The sequence below is a fragment of the Phyllostomus discolor genome, chromosome 1 (assembly GCF_004126475.2).
Source record: "Phyllostomus discolor isolate MPI-MPIP mPhyDis1 chromosome 1, mPhyDis1.pri.v3, whole genome shotgun sequence".
NCBI lineage: Eukaryota > Metazoa > Chordata > Mammalia > Chiroptera > Phyllostomidae > Phyllostomus > Phyllostomus discolor.
In genome coordinates, this window is record NC_040903.2 from 116628632 (window position 1) to 116644385 (window position 15754).

The 15754-nt window shown below is 43.0% G+C and overlaps 1 protein-coding gene across 5 annotated transcripts in view; it reads right to left on the reverse strand.

Moving 5' to 3' along the window:
• The window catches only part of TMEM202 (transmembrane protein 202), a 39399-nt gene that overhangs the window by 11323 nt on the left and 12322 nt on the right, over positions 1-15754 (reverse strand). The window contains exon 1 of one of the 5 annotated variants that reach the window (XR_004903761.1): positions 8336-8602. The exons of 1 other annotated variant lie outside the window; for it this stretch is intronic. Coding sequence is in view for 3 of the 4 variants with exons in the window: in XM_036028283.1 (XP_035884176.1) it covers positions 8336-8555 (220 nt within the window). In the remaining variant the exon portion in view is untranslated. Of the gene's footprint in view, positions 1-8335; positions 8773-15754 lie in introns of those variants that run through there. 3 more of the 5 variants (XM_036028283.1, XM_036028280.1, XM_028507810.2) reach the window with 3 other exon arrangements.

Genomic DNA, 15754 nt, shown 5'->3' on the forward strand with positions numbered 1-15754 from the left:
TCAAATGAAGCATCAAAAATGAAAAGGCAACCCACTGAGTGGGAGAACACATTCACCGATACACCTGATAAGGTGTTTAATATACAAAATTTATTAAAACTTAAACCAAAAACAAACAATTCAATTTAAAAATGTAGAAAAGACCTGAAGGACACTTCTCCAAAGAGGACATACAGATGGCCAATAGACATTTGAAAAGATGCTCAATGTCAAACCATCAGTGAAATGCCCATTAAATCCACAATGAGATATCATGACACTTCTCAGAATGAGATCATCAATAAATCAACAAACAACATGTGCTGGTGAGGATGTGGAGAAAGAGGAACTCTTCTGCACCATTGATGGGAATGTAGATTGGTGCAGCCACTTTAGAATCTTTTTTTAAAAGGTTTTATTTTATTTATTTTTAGAGAGAGGGGAAGGGAGGGAGAAAGAAAGGGAGAGAAATATCAATGTGTGGTTGCCTCTTACGTGGCCCTCAATGGGGACCTGGCCCAAAACCCAGGCTTGTGTCCTGACTGGGAACTAAACTGGCCACCCTTTGGTTCACAGCCCGCACTCAATCCACTGAGGTACATCAGCCAGGGCTGGTGCAGCCACTTTAGAAAACAGTATGGATTTACCTCAGAAAAATTAAAAACAGAACTCCCTTTTGACTCAGCAATTCTATTCTGGGGGTTTATTCAAAGAAACCTGAAACACTAATTCAAAAGAATATATGCACACCTATGTTCACTGTAGTGTTATTCACAATAGCCAGATTTGGAAGCAGACTTAGTGTCCATCAGTAGAATGGAATACTACTTGGCTGTAAAAAAAAAAAAAAGAAAGAAAGAAAGAAAAAGAAAAGAAAAGAAAAAAGAAAATTTAATCATTTGTGACAGCCTGGATGAACCTGGAGTGTTATGCTAGGTGAAATAAGCCAGTGAGAGAGAGACAAACATCATATGACTTCACTGATATGTGAAATCAAACCAAGAAACTTAACTAAAAAGCAAAAGAGAGACAGAATCATAGAGGGCAGACTAACAGTTCTAGGTAGGGGATGCATTGCAGTGTGGTGGGATCAAACAAACAAAAAAAGAACTTATAGACCTGAAGAACAAAGTGGTGATTGGTGGGGGATGGGGGGAGAGTGTGTCAGGGAGGTGGAAGAGGGTAAGGGGGATAAATGGTAATGGAAAAAATACAATGAATGAATGAACAAATCAATCAATCAATCAATGACAGTTTTCACAAAGCTTAGCCATAAAAATTTCAAAAGCTTAGAAATTCTTCCTGTCAAAGTAGTGGCATAGGTAAGCATGGCTTACTTCCTCATGAAACCACATCAAAATTACAACTAAAATATAGAACAACCATCACTCAGAACTGTCAGAAATCTAGTTGAATTCATAATCTGATGACTATGAATTAAAGAAATCATACCCATCCAGACTGGTAGGAGGACCAGAGATGTGGAACAGGATGATCCCACAACCATGTGTGGTGGATAAAAATTCAGGAGGGATATCTCAGGAGTGAAGAGTCCCATCCCAGCCCCGCAATCAGCTCCTCAGGCCTGGATTGCATGCCAGGAAAATAAGTCCCCATAACTTCAGGCTGCAAAAATCAGTGGGGATTGAGTAAGTGGAAGACATTTCTGCAGTCACTGGTAGTTCCTGTTAAAGAACCCACAAACAGACTTTCTCAGACTTATGCCCTCTGAGCTCCAGCACCAGGGTAGCAGCTTGAAAGGCACCAGTGGCATACAAGGAGGAACTGAAGTATCTGGCATTAAGGTAAGAGTTGAGGGACAGCTTTATTCCAGGCAGAAAAGTAGACAGAGGCCATTGTCTCTTTTCTGAACCCTCCCATCATAGAACCACAGAGATGCCAGCCAGGCAGGTGCCATATTTGAGACTTCATCAACCTGGCTAACACTGTTCACCCTACTCTGAAGACCCCTAGAGGCTCTGGCCCACCTAACCTATGGGTCCACCAAAACTGCTTTTCCTTATTAATGTCTGGACTTGACTTAGGCTTCACAACTTTCTGAATCATCTCAAACAAGCAACAACAAGCCTTAGTGCGCCTCCAGCCCCCATACTTCTTCCTAAGTGGCTCAGGGCCCAACACTAACAGGAGCCAGCCTGGAAGCACAGCTTGACTTTGGGAATCTCCAAGTCCAGCACAAGTAGAAGCCATCTCAGATTGCTTTATAGTTCAGGCAGGGTGGCCCTGGGCAAAGCACAGGTGGAGACTGACTTTGGCCTGCACCACCTGAAATACCCCAGAGCCTGTGCATGCAGTGAACAGCTACAGACCACATTAGAGCACCACCACCAATCTCCTGCACAGTTGACCCTCCATGCAGGCTAGCAGTTGGTGGTCAGTGGCCACCGCCAGTCCTTGCAACTGACTGGCCTGGGTAAATCACTTCCATTGACCTGCCAACAGTAATCAAGGTTCAACTACAAGAAAAGGATGTATTCAGCTCACACAAAGGGCATACCTTGAGTACCCAACTTGGGTAATGGAAGGTGAGGCTGTGCCACTGGACCCTACGGGACACTGACTACATTAGGCCACACTACCAAGACACAGAGTCAAAGTAGCTCTACCTAATACATAGAAACAAACACAAGGAGGCTGCCAAAATGAGGAGACAAAAGAAACATGACCAAATGAAAGAACAGATGAAAACTCCAGAAGAACTAAACAAGATGGAGATAAGCAATCTATCTGATGCATAGTTGAAATCACTGGTTATAAGGATGGTCAAGGAACATAGTGAGAACCTCAACAGCATAAAAAAAGATCCAGTCAGAAACGAAGTATACACTAATTAAAATAAAGAATAATTTACATGGAAACAACAGTAGAGTGGATGAAGCTGAGAATCAAATCAATGATCTGGAGCATAAGGAAGCAAAAACAACCAGTCAGAAAAACAAAAGAAAAAGGAATCCAAAAAAATGAGGATAATTTAAGTAGGCTCTGGGACAACTTCAAGTATTCTAACATTTGCATCATAGGGGTGCCAGAAAGAAAAGGAAAGAAGAAATTGGAAGTCTATTCAAAAAAATAATGAAAGAAAGCTTCCCTAAATAGGTGCAGAAAATAAGTCATGCAAGTCCAGGAAGCACAGAGACTCCCCAACCAGTTGGATGCTAAGAGGCCCACTCCAAGACACATCATAATTAAAATGCCAAAGGTTAAAGACAAAGAGAGAATCTTAAAAGCAGCAAGAGAAAAGCAGTTTGGAGACTTCCACCCAAGATGGAGGCATAGTAGACACACTGTGCCACCTCGCACAACCAAAATAAGGACAGCAACAATTTAGAAACAAAAAATAATCAGTACTGACAGAAAACTGAACTGCATGGAAGTCCAACAACCAAGGAGTTAAAGTAAACATATTCATCCAGGCTGGTAGGAGGGGCAGAGTCAGGCGGCCGGGTGGAGAGGGGTTGAGGCAGAAAGAGCAGTGGCTGGTGGACCCTGGGTGTGCAAGGCAGCAGCTGGCAGACCCCAGGCTCATGGGGCAGCAGCAGGCAGATCCACTGAGGTGGCAGATTGCGGAGGGGCCCAGCGCACAAGGTGGCTGTTAGACAAGGTGGTCCAACATTTGTGGACAGATAAACCAGGCAAAACTGGGGAGCAAAATAGACCACACAACTCAGGGTCCCAACGCCAGGAAATAAAGCCTCAAAACACCAACTGAAAACATCTGTGGGGGTTGAGTTGCTGGGAGGAACTCCTAGCCTCACAGGAGAGTTCATTGGAGAGACCCACACGGTCCTAGAATGTACACAAACGGACCCACCTAGGAATCAACACCAGAAAGACCCAATTTGCTTGGGGGAAGCAGGGGAAGTGACTGAAATCCGGCAGAGAGTAGAGCAAGCACCATTGTTCCCTCTTGACCCCTCCCCCAAATACAGCATCACAACACAGTGACATGGGTTGCCAGTGCACTAGTGACCACCTAAGGCTCCTCCCCTCACTATGTAACAGGTGCATGAAGACAAAAAAAAAAAATAGCCTAAATGAAAGAACGTATTAAAGCTCCAGAAAAAATACCACCAAGCAATGAAGAGATAGCCAACCTATCAGATGCACAGTTCAAAACACTGGTAATCAGGATGCTCACAGAATTGCTTGAATTTGTTCACAAATTAGAGGGGAAAAAATGAAGGCTACACTAAAGGAAATAAAGGAAAATGCACAGGGAACCAATAGTGACGGGAAGGAAACTGGGACTCAAATCAATGATATGGACCAGAAGGAAGAAAGAAACATTAAACCAGAACAATATGAAGAGACAAGAATTCAAAAATATGAGGAGAGGCTTAGGAACCTCCAGGACACCTTTAAACATTCCAACATCCAAATTATTGGGGTACCAGAAGGAGAAGAGGAAGAGCAACAAGTGGAAAAGTTATCTGAACAAATAATAAAGGAGAACTTCCCCACTCTGGCAAAGGAAATAGACTTCTAGGAAGTCCAGGAAGCTCAGAGAGTCCCAAAGAAGTTGGACCCAAGGAGGAACACACCAAGGCACATCATAATTACATTAGCCAAGACTAAAATGAAGGAGAGAATCCTAGAAGCAGCAAGAGATAAGGAGACAGTAACCTGCAAAGGAGTTCCCATCAGACTGTCAGCTGATTTCTCAAAAGAGACCTTGTAGGAAAGAAGGGGCTGGAAAGAAGTATTCCAAGTCATGAAAGGCAAGGACCTACATCCAAGATTGCTGTATCCAGCAAAGCTTTCATTTAGAATGGAAGAGCAGACAAAGTGCTTCTCAGATAAGGTCAAGTTCAAGGAGTTCATCATCACCAAGCCCTTATTTTATGAAATGTTAAAGGGATTATCTAGGAAAAAGAAGATAAAAAACATGTATAGGAAAATGACAGCAACCTCACAGTTATTAACCACCACACCTAAAACAAAAGCAAAACAAACTAAGCAAACAACCAGAACAGGAACAGAACCACAGAAATGGAGATCATATGGAGGGCTAGCAACAGGGGAGTGGGAGGAGGAGAGAGGGGGAAAAGGTACAGAGAATAAGTAGCATAGATGGTAGGTAGAAACTAGACAGGGGGAGGGTAAGAATAGTATGGGAATGTAGAAGACAAAGAACTTATAAGTATGACACATGGACATGAACTGAGGGGGGAATGTGGGTGGGAGGGGGTGTGCAGTGTGGAGGGGAGTGAAGGGGGAGAAATGGGCCAACTATAATAGCATAATCAATAAAATATATTTTTTAAAAAAGAGAGAAAAGCAGTGTAGTGCCTACAGGGGAGTTCCCATAGGACTGTCAGCTGACTTCTCAAAAGAAACTTTGCAGGCTAGAAGGGATTGGCAAGAAATATTCAAAGTCATGAAAAGCAGGGACCTACAGCCATAATGCTCTACCTGGCAAAGCTATCATTTTGAATCAAAGGGTAGATCAAGAGCTTCCCAGACAAGAAAAAAGCTAAAGGAGTTCATCATCACCAAATCATTATTATACAAAATGTTAAAGGAACTTATTAAAGAGAAGATCAAAACTATGAACAATAAAATGGCAATAAAAACATATCTATCAACAATTGAATTGAAAAAACAAGCTAAGCAAACAAGAACAGAGACAGAATTATGGATAGAGAGAAAATTTTGATGGTTTCCAGATGGGTGGGCATGTGGGGAAATTGCTGAAGAGGTGAGGGGATTAAGAAGTACAAATAGGTAGTTACAGAATAGCCTTGGGATTGTAAAGTACAATACAGGAAACGGAGCAGCCAAAGAACTTGTACACATGACCCATGAACACTAACAATGATGTGGGATTGCCTGAGGGAGTAGGGGTGCTGGGTGGAGAAGGGCAAAGAGGGAAAAATTGAGACAACTGTAATAGCATAAACAATAAAATATAATTTTTAAAAATCTTATACCCTAAGGTACAAAAGATCGTATTTGTACATGAGAGTAAGAAACTTGGTCCAGGGAGAGGAGTGCCTTAGATAGACAGAACATCCATGTGGGTCACCTGTATCCAAACATTTCTGAAGCTTTCCTTAATGATACATTGTGATGTGAAGTTAGGCTGCAGGAGTAGCAAGGCAAGCCTCCCAGAGTTCTGAAGACAGTGAATCTAATACCCTGGGAAGAGAGGTGATGCCACTTTTAATTTGGAGAGGTAGAAGTCCAAATCACTTGAAAAACTTGTTAAGGTCCTTGCTGGTGTTCTCAGTATCATCTTGGTCGGTGATTCTGCACTTCAGAGCACCATCAGTTAGGATGTAAAAGCTACCAAACCTGGAAGAGACACGAACCAACCGAAAAGTAGTGGTGTTTTTCAGTTGGCAGTTTGTAACTGATGGGCAGTATCCCCTTCTACTGTTGTGAAAGTAAAGCTTGCCCAGCAGGTTGTGGAAAGTGGGAGAGGCAGGGCTATAAGCCACCAGCTCTTGTGAACAAACAGGCTCAGTTAACAGTATACATTCTCCTTTAGAGCTATCAACCTCCAGAAAGGAAGCAGTGGGAAAGCCAAGATGACATTAGAAGAAAGAATCAGAGGAGAGAAGCCAGCATCTGCTACTCAGTGGATCCAAAGAGATTTGGTGGCGGGCTCTCTCACCGCACCCTATGTTCTTCAGCAAAAATCAGAACCAGGATAGAGAGGCAGGGTTTCAATAAGATCTAGGTCTGTTTTAACTGTTTAGTGGGTGGATGTGGGGTATGGATGTTGATTATGAGGATGAAGGTGGGACTACTGGAGACAAAGTGGGGGGATTAGCCTATGTATTTAGGCAAATCTAACCTGCACATTTCTGCTACTGTGCCTTCATTCCAGGTACACAAGGTCAAGACAAAACTTCCTCAGAGGAAGTGCACACAGGAGATGGTTTGGAAAAGATCCTGGATGGAGACATAGCACCCTGTAGAGGAAGCTGTAAAATCTGCCTAGTGTCCGGGTTCCTTGGTGACCTTGATGACAGAATAAAGCTTCTCCTACAACCTGGTGGTGTTTAATGTATAGTGGTTCCTAGGGCCCTGGCCTGCAGCACCCAGTGCCTTTACTAAAACAGCTACCTTATCCTCCCTACCCTCTGCAGAACAGTTAAAGTTACTCTCTGTGGCAACGTAGTCTTTACATTCTGATTTTAGCTACACTCCAAGGGAATTAACAGAGGAGTCTATCCCACACTTCAGACCTAATAATAAATGTGAAGGCTGGTGTCCGCTACTGCCCAACCCTTCTTCAGCCCATCAGCAACAGCTACAGCAGAGTCTAACAGTCATCTAGAACCTGGTGAGGTCAGAGCCTGGGGCAGTGGTCTAGAGCAAGTCCAGGACAGAGGAACATGAGCACACACACATTTTGAGTCCACAAGGGACAGCCTCTGTGGAACTCCCAGAAATGACAGGGAATACCATGGGAGCTGGGGCTAAATTCTTGCAATCCAATAGGTAAAAGTTTAAAGTTCTTGAATTTGTATAATAATGGATTTGGGTAATAATAATGTATTATTGTCACAGACTGAGGAAGCCTTGGCATATGAATTATATTTTGGGATTCCTTGAGAGAGTGTATTATAGACTGAACCTAGAATTAGGATTAGTTAACATTGGAAATAGCGGGGTGGGGACAGTTGTGTACATAGAGGACTTAGTTGACTTTCTCTAAACCACAGGTGGCAAACACAAGGCCTGTGGGCCAAATCCGGCCCTCCACCTTGTTTTACCCATCCTGGCACCTTGTTTCTACCTGGAGGCAGCACTGAGGTCTTGCTGAACTGTTCAGGAGCAGTTACATTTATACTGTCATAAAATTACATTCGGCCCTCTGAAGGCAACTGCAAGGCTGATGTGGCCCCTGGTGAAAATGAGTTTGACACCCCTGCTCTACACCATTAACACTTGGCTTCAGGTGAATTCAAGGCTCTGAAAAATAAATGATTTGCTACTTTGAATGACAAAATATCAAGATTCTGACTCATTAAAAATTTAAACAATAATCTCAAATCCTGAGTTTTAGCCTGGGAACACAGTTACACATTTGAATATTAATCACATTGCTTCACAGTAACAGCTTGTAAATGACAAAAGAGTTCTTCCCAGAGAGTAAAGAGAATATCAGCTCATTGTCTGGGAGAAGAAACATCCTGAGAAAGAAGAGAGAGGGGACACACTGAGGACACCAAAGATAGGATGGCTATAGTCACAATTTGGCAAGATCCACCCTGGACTTAGAGACGTAAAGGCCAAAAGATCTTGGAGGAAGAAAGGTGAAAGACAATGTGGCAGAAAGCTCTGAAACTGTGGGGCTTGCGGCATTTAACTTAGCGGCACTCACAGGGTGGCTTGGGTGTGTGGCTCCAGCACAGCTCATGGCTGCATGAGATCCAGAGTCCTGAGTAGAGCTGAAGGCCATTCTTGATCACCAGAAACCGCACCCAGTTCAGTGGGGACACGAAGATCAGCATTAGGAGGCTAAAACCACAGAGGCTGCCACAGAACATTCGGATGTAGGTGTGTGTCTGATCCACATGCTGCTGCCGCCTCTGGGGTGGCATCGAGGCACTCGGATGTTTGTTGGTGGGGAGGGTAGGCTACAAGGACGAGGGAACCATTGCCTACTCAAAAAGGTAACCCTTGATCCCCAGGGTCACCTACGCTTCTCTACCTTGAGTGTCCCCATGTGTGTTTGATTTGTGGATATCTACCCCGTCCCTTCTATAAAAAACAAAAAGGTAATCTTTTCTCTGTTTTTAGGACACTCTCCCTAGGTCCACCTTTAAGTAAGTCCTCTTCCTTCCATCTGACCTGTAATTAGGTACCTCCTCACCCTTTGGTATTTCCGGTTTCCCTTAAGTTTGGGAACCTCAGGACTGTAGAAGGTCAAGACTAATTGTTCCCTGCTCTCCATCTTGGCAGTCAGTTCACTTCTAACTGTCACGGAATTTGTGTCGGCACCTCCTCACAAATGCTGGCAGAACCAAAAGGGGTCAGAATCCACAGTCCATATCCTTTGTACATGTGATGCTCCCCACCCACCCTTCTCTGACTCCTCCCAACTTCTTGGTTAAATTAATCCACAAATATTTTGTCAGCAGTTGATGTATCTTAGGCTTTGTGTTAGGTCCTGGGATGTAAAGATGAATCAGACAGTTTTCTTTTTTCAATAATTTTTTAAATTGTTGTTCAAGTACAGATGTCTCCATTTCCCTCCAAGACACAGTTTTCTGCCTAGCAAATAAAAAAGTGTAACTCACACATCTCCAGGACTCAGCTTGTGGTTATAATTAAGATTATACATATGGTTTTAATATGTTGATATACTCATATACTAGTGGCCCAGAATCCACACTCTTGCCCAGCTCTCAGAGGAAAGTCCCAGGTGTATCACAGCAGGTTCATGAATTAGTCTGTCAGCCACAATTCTTCATGTAGCTTCCACCCTTTTCTTCCCTTCTTTCTCTGGTTCCCTCTCTTTAATGCACTCTGTTCATGAAGTCATTTAAGGGTGCTACCCACCCTGCCACTGCTACTGCTGAAAGGGCCCACTGTGAAAATGCCAGTATTCCTATCCCAGGGCTACCACCCAATGTGCTGAAAGCTGCCATCAAGATGCTGCAGCAGTGTGGGTTCTATGTGGAAGTGAGGAGAATGGCCTTCCCTGGGTCCACAGCCAGCTCGATCTGTGCCCAGAGTATCACAAAATATCCTTTCCAAACAACTCAGAGTTGGTCCTAACTCCTTTCCCTACAAGAGCTCAAAATCAGTCCAAGATGCTGAATAGATGCCATCCTGTTCCACAGCATAGACATTGATTCAAATAAATACCCACCTGGATCACCAGCTCTTATTTTCCACAAACAGATCAACTTTGATTCCTAAGTTGGGGCTGAATCAGAATGCCCTTTCACACTTTGCTAGCATACCCTTATCTCTGCCCTCCCCTGGTGGTGGGAACTACTGGCAGTAGCCAATAGTATGTCTGTGCTTTGGTACATTGTCCTCCCCCTGCAAAAGTGTTATTTGACTTTCTGTCTCTTCATACTTAGCCTAGTGCCTGGAAGAAATACTGTTCAATGTTGAATGAATGAGTCAACAATACATTTTTATATAAAGTACAAAGGTTAATACAGAGCACAGCAGAGTTAATATTGTCAGAAGAAAGTTAGGGTAAGTTTACTGGGTGGGGTGATGTCTTAGCTGGATTTTAAGGGAATTTGCCAATTAATCAAAGTAGAAGGACTTTTGAAGCAAAGAGAATAGTAGGTCTTGGCAGGAATCCAGGTACAGCATGTGGTTCTGAGGGCAAAAGAAGCAGTGTGGTTCTACGAGGCACAAAAATCAAAGGTAAGTGTTGAAGGTTGCTGATATAGTCAAGGACTAGACCACAAAGAGTCTTTTATGCCATGCTATGTGATTACAAGGGTGTCTCCACCCCCCCCCCAAAAAAAACAGACTGATCTTCTGGAGGACAGGCCTCTTGTAGTACAGGCTTCCTGTACTAGGTGAGTGTTGTGTTCTAGGAACCCATCTGGATCAGTGTGCCAGCTGGTGTTGTTGTGAGAGGCTGCACTCAGCTTCAGTGAATTTTTTTAGAAGACTCTTTCAATGTGTTTCCCCATTTCATGATGGGTGACTTACAAGCACACCTGCCCACTGAATGTTCTGAAGTTTTGGACCAAGAACAGCAGGACCCCCTTACCCTTCCCTCCCTATTCACCCAATCTCACTGGGAGTGACTTTTTTTGTCCCTGGGATGAAAAAAGTCCTCAAAGGGAAATATTTTGCTGATGTGGAAGAGGTGAAACAAAAAAAGGCAGAAGCACTAAAAGCCATCAAAATTAATGAGTTCAAAAACTGTTTTGAGCAGTGGAAAAACATCTCAATAGGTGCATTGCATCAAATTGAAAGTATTTTGAAGGTGATTCAAGCTTAAACATATAAGAATAAGCACAATTTTTACAAATAAATTCTGAGGTTTTTTGGGTCACCCTCCATATATTGTGATATCTCAAATCTTGGAACACTGTAGACTTACTGGCATGATTATAGGAAAACTGTTCCACCTACAGCCAACTGTTTTGTACCCCATAGCTGTTAGATACACGTGTTGGCTAGAGAGCTAGATATAAAGTTTGGATTAACAGGCCTACACTTTAATCCTGGCTCTAATATTTACTCACTTCCAACACTTACTGTCTAGGTTCCTTTGAGAAATTTCCATAATCTCACTGACCTTCGGTTTCTTCATTTCTAAAACAAGGATAACAATTATTCCTATCTCACAGAAGTTTTGTAAAGATTAAATGAGAAAATACACATAAAGCTCTTTATACAGTGCCTCAGGTACTCAATCAACTCTGTTCTTGATGGATATTGATATTATTGATAAATATATTATCTGTGTCAAGCAATTATTAGTGCTCAGTAAATACTATTCTTACTTTTTAAACTGTCTTTGCAAGTTTGCTCAAGCCTGGCTTTGGCACAGACTACTCTGAGGCAGATGAAACACTAAAGTTAATGGAAAAGATGTCACCCCTTATCCCTTCACTAGTAGCAATAAACAAGTACATTACCAAAGAGATGATTTGGGGGGCAATGGGTATTTTGTGAACAGTATCTGATTTGGTAAATGATGCAGCTCTCTAGCTATTAAAGGGACAAGTCAGGCACCATTCAATTCTCAGACCTACTTCAGTCTTACCAAGAGGTAGGAAGGATGTTTGGCCAGTGGGAGCCTGCTAGGACCTTTGATGCATATGACAAAACGAGCATTTCTTTATACCTGGTGGCCATGTATATTGCCATGTGCCCACTTTCAAAAGCAATTTAGGGTCCCTGGCCTGTGTGGAAGCATTGTCCCTGAGCCTGTGGGCAAGCACAGCAGCCCCTGGAATCCACGGGGTCAGCCGGAGCATGGCCAAGGGCAGACTGATGGCCACCAGCAGACCCAGAGCCATGAGGACTGACCCAACACCACTTGGATCTGTTGCTGAAAGATTGTGGAGACTATTTATGCTTCCTGCTGCTTCTGGAAGAATCCCAGAGCTCTGCTTCTTCCCTGAGGCCATTCAATGTGGGGCAGGGCCCAGGCAGGGTAGGGACTCAGGTCTTTGAGAAAACAGCTTGAGACAGGGACTTCTGGCCAAGATGGATGTGTAGGTAGACACACTGTGCCTCCTCACACAACCAAAAGAAGGACAACAACAAATTTAAAAACAAAAAACAACCAGAACTGACAGGAAATCAAACTGTATGTGAGTCCGACAACCAAGGAGTTAAAGAAGAAATATTCATTCAGATTGGTAAGAGGGGCAGAGATGGGCAGCTGGGCAGAGAAGACTCTCGGCAAGGCAGTGGCTGGCAGATATGGCAGTCCCACATTTGTGTGCAGATAAACTGGGAGGAACAACTGGGGAGTGAGACAGACCATGCAACCCAGAGTTTCAGCTCGGGGAAATAAAGCCTCAAACCTCTGCCTGAAATCACCTATGGGAGTTGAGGCAGCAGTGGGAGAAACTCCCAGCCTCACAGGAGAGTCCATTGGAGAGATCAACAGGGTCCTAGAACATACACAAATTCACCCACCCAGGAATCAGCACCAGAAGGACCCAATTTGCTTGTGGGTAGTGGGGGAAGTGACTGAAATCCTGCAGAGAGTGGAGCAAGTGGCATTATTTCCTCTCAGACCCCTGCCCCACATACCATGTCACAACGCAGTGAAATAGGCGGCCCTGCTCTGGTGAACACCTAAGGCTCTGTTCCTTACTATATAACAGGTGTGCCAAGACCACCCCCCCCCCCAAAATGGCACAAATGAAAGAACAAATCAAAGCTCCAGAAAAAATACAACTAAGTGATAAAGAGATAGCCAACCTATCAGATGCACAGTTCAAAACAGTAGTATTCAGGTTGCTCACAGAAATGGTTGAATATGGTCACAAATCAGAGGGAAAAAAATGAAGGCTATACTAAGTGAAATAAAGGAAAATGTACAGGGAACCAATAGTGATGGGAAGGAAACCAAGACTGAAATCAAAGTGTGGACTAGTAGGAATAAAGAAACATTCAACCAGAGAAAAATTAAGAGACAAGAATTCAAAAATATGAAGAGAGGCTTAGGAACCTCCAGGACATCTTTAAACATTCCAACATCTGAATTATAGGGATACCAGAAGGAGAAGAAGAAGAGCAACAAGTGGAAAAGCTATTTGAACGAATAATAAAGGAGAACTTCCCCACTCTGGCAAAGGAAATAGACTTCTAGGAAGTCCAGGAAGCTCAGAGAGCCCCAAAGATGTTGGACCCAAGGAGGAACACACCAAGGCACATCATAATCACATTAGCCAAGACTAAAATAAAGGAGAGAATCCTAGAAGCAGCAAGAGATAAGAAGGCAGTTACCTACAAAGGAGTTCCCATCAGACTGTCAGCTGATTTCTCAAAAGAGACCTTGTAGGAAAGAAGGGGCTGGAAAGAAGTATTCCAAGTCATGAAAGGCAAGGACCTACATTCAAGATTACTCTATCCAGCAAAGCTTTCATTTAGAATGGAAGAGCAGACAAAGTGCTTCTCAGATAAGGTCAAGTTCAAGGAGTTCATCATCACCAAGCCCTTATTTTATGAAATGTTAAAGGGACTTCTCTAAGAAAAAGAAGATCAAAACTGTGAACAGTAAAATGACAGCAAAGTCACAATCATTAACCACCACACCTAAAACAAAAGTAAAACAAACTAAGCAAACAACTAGAACAGGAACAGAATCACAAAAACGGAGATCATATGGAAGGTTATCAGTGGGGGAGTGGGCGGGAGAGGGAGGAGGAAAAGGTACAGAGAATAAGTAGTATAAATGGTAGGTAGAAAATAGACAGGGGGAGGTTAAGAATAGTATAGGGAATGTAGAAGCCAAAGAACTTATATGTTTGACCCATGGGCATGAACTAAAGAGGGGGAGTGTGGGTGGGAGGGGGTGTGTAGGATGGAGAGGAGTGAAAGGGGGTAAATGGAACAACTGTAATAGCATAATCAATAAAATACATTAAAAAAACTATGATACATTTACACAATGGAATACTACACAGCAGAAAGAAAGAAGGAGCTCCTGCCCTTCATGACAGCATGGATCGAACTAGAGAGTATTATGCTAAGTGAAATAAGCCAGTGGTGAAAGACAAATACCATTTGATCTCATCTACAAGTGGAACCTAATCAACAAAACAAACAAGCAAGCAAAATATAACCAGAGACACTGAAATAAATGACAGACTGACAGTAACTGGGGGGAGAGGGAAGAGAGGTAATGGGGGAAAATAGAGGAAGGGCCATCAGGGAACATGTATAAAGAACACATGAACAAAGCCAAAGGCAGGTAGGAACAAAGGTGAGAGGCAAGGACGGGTGGGGTGGGGGGGCATGGTAGGGTGAAAATGGAGAGAACTCTACTTGAACAAGAATAAAACAATGAAAAAAACCCAAATATTGATAAACAATAAACATAGAAGAAAAATAAAATAAATAAAAATAAAATAAAATAAAATATAAGTAAAATGATAAGATAAAATATCGTCCTTTTGGAAACATAGGTGTCTGCAGCACGATCATCCAGGTGGCTTAGCTGGTTTCTGCTTGCAATCTGACTTCAGGCATCTCTATCTGGAGTCTATGTGCACTGGCTGGGTGTTACCCTTTCTTCCTCTCTGCCTGTGCCCCATCTCTCTGGCCACGGGCTGCTGGTGTCCTTGTGCCCCATGGAGCAGAACTGTGCAGCACCAGCCTCCCAAGCCACAACTTACTTCCTGTGCCAGGAGGGACTTGGGGCTTGTTGCCTGGCCCTATGGCTTCAGCCTGAGTCTCTCCCCTTCAACCATTTAAAAATTCAGGTTCTGAACTTCCCAGAGCTGCAGAAGCATCCAATTTCCCAGCCAATCCAGGCTATGGGGGCAGGTCTGAACCTCCTCCTGACTTCTGAGGAGGGCTTTTCCTTTCATCCATCATGCTTGTCAACCAGCTCAATGTCTCTACCCAGGGTGGGCTTCCTGGGCTTTGCCAGCTCAGTTGCCAGGGCAATGCAATGCTAGGATGCTGGTTTCTTTACCCTTTACCCTAGGGTATGAAAATATTCCACCCATGGCCCTGCTGCCTCTGGCATTTTTCCTAGCCCTTCCTTCTAGTACAACACAGAATCTGCTATGTCACCTTGAGGTCACTACCTTCTCTCCAGGGATTTCGTCAGATCCCTCTGTAAAAATCAGTTTGCAATATATACAAGGATCATATTTTATTTTACACCTGAGACTAATATAATGTTATATGTCAATTATAACCCAATAAAATTTAAAAAAGGTTTTCACTTTTTGGAATTTATGAATATTTGTCTTTTTGGCAGTTTTTCTCAATGTCCTATGGGCATTTAAAAAAAATGTACAAGAGCCATGTAGCTCAGTGGCTAGGCACTGGTCTATGAACCAAAAGGTCATTGGTTTAATTTCTAGTCAGGGCACGCGCCTGGGTTGCAGGCCAGGTCCCCATTTTGGGGCAGGCAAGAGGCATCTGATTAATGTTTCTACTGCACATCGATGTATAAGATATAAAGTTTCAAATCTGTTTGTGTAGGATGTAAGATTCTCAATCTACTATATTTAAATTAATGATGTTATTATACAAGATGTTCTTGTTCTTATTTTTTTGTACTTGATAAGCTATTCTCAGAAAAATGTTAATTTTTACACTATGATTGCAATTTTTTATTTTC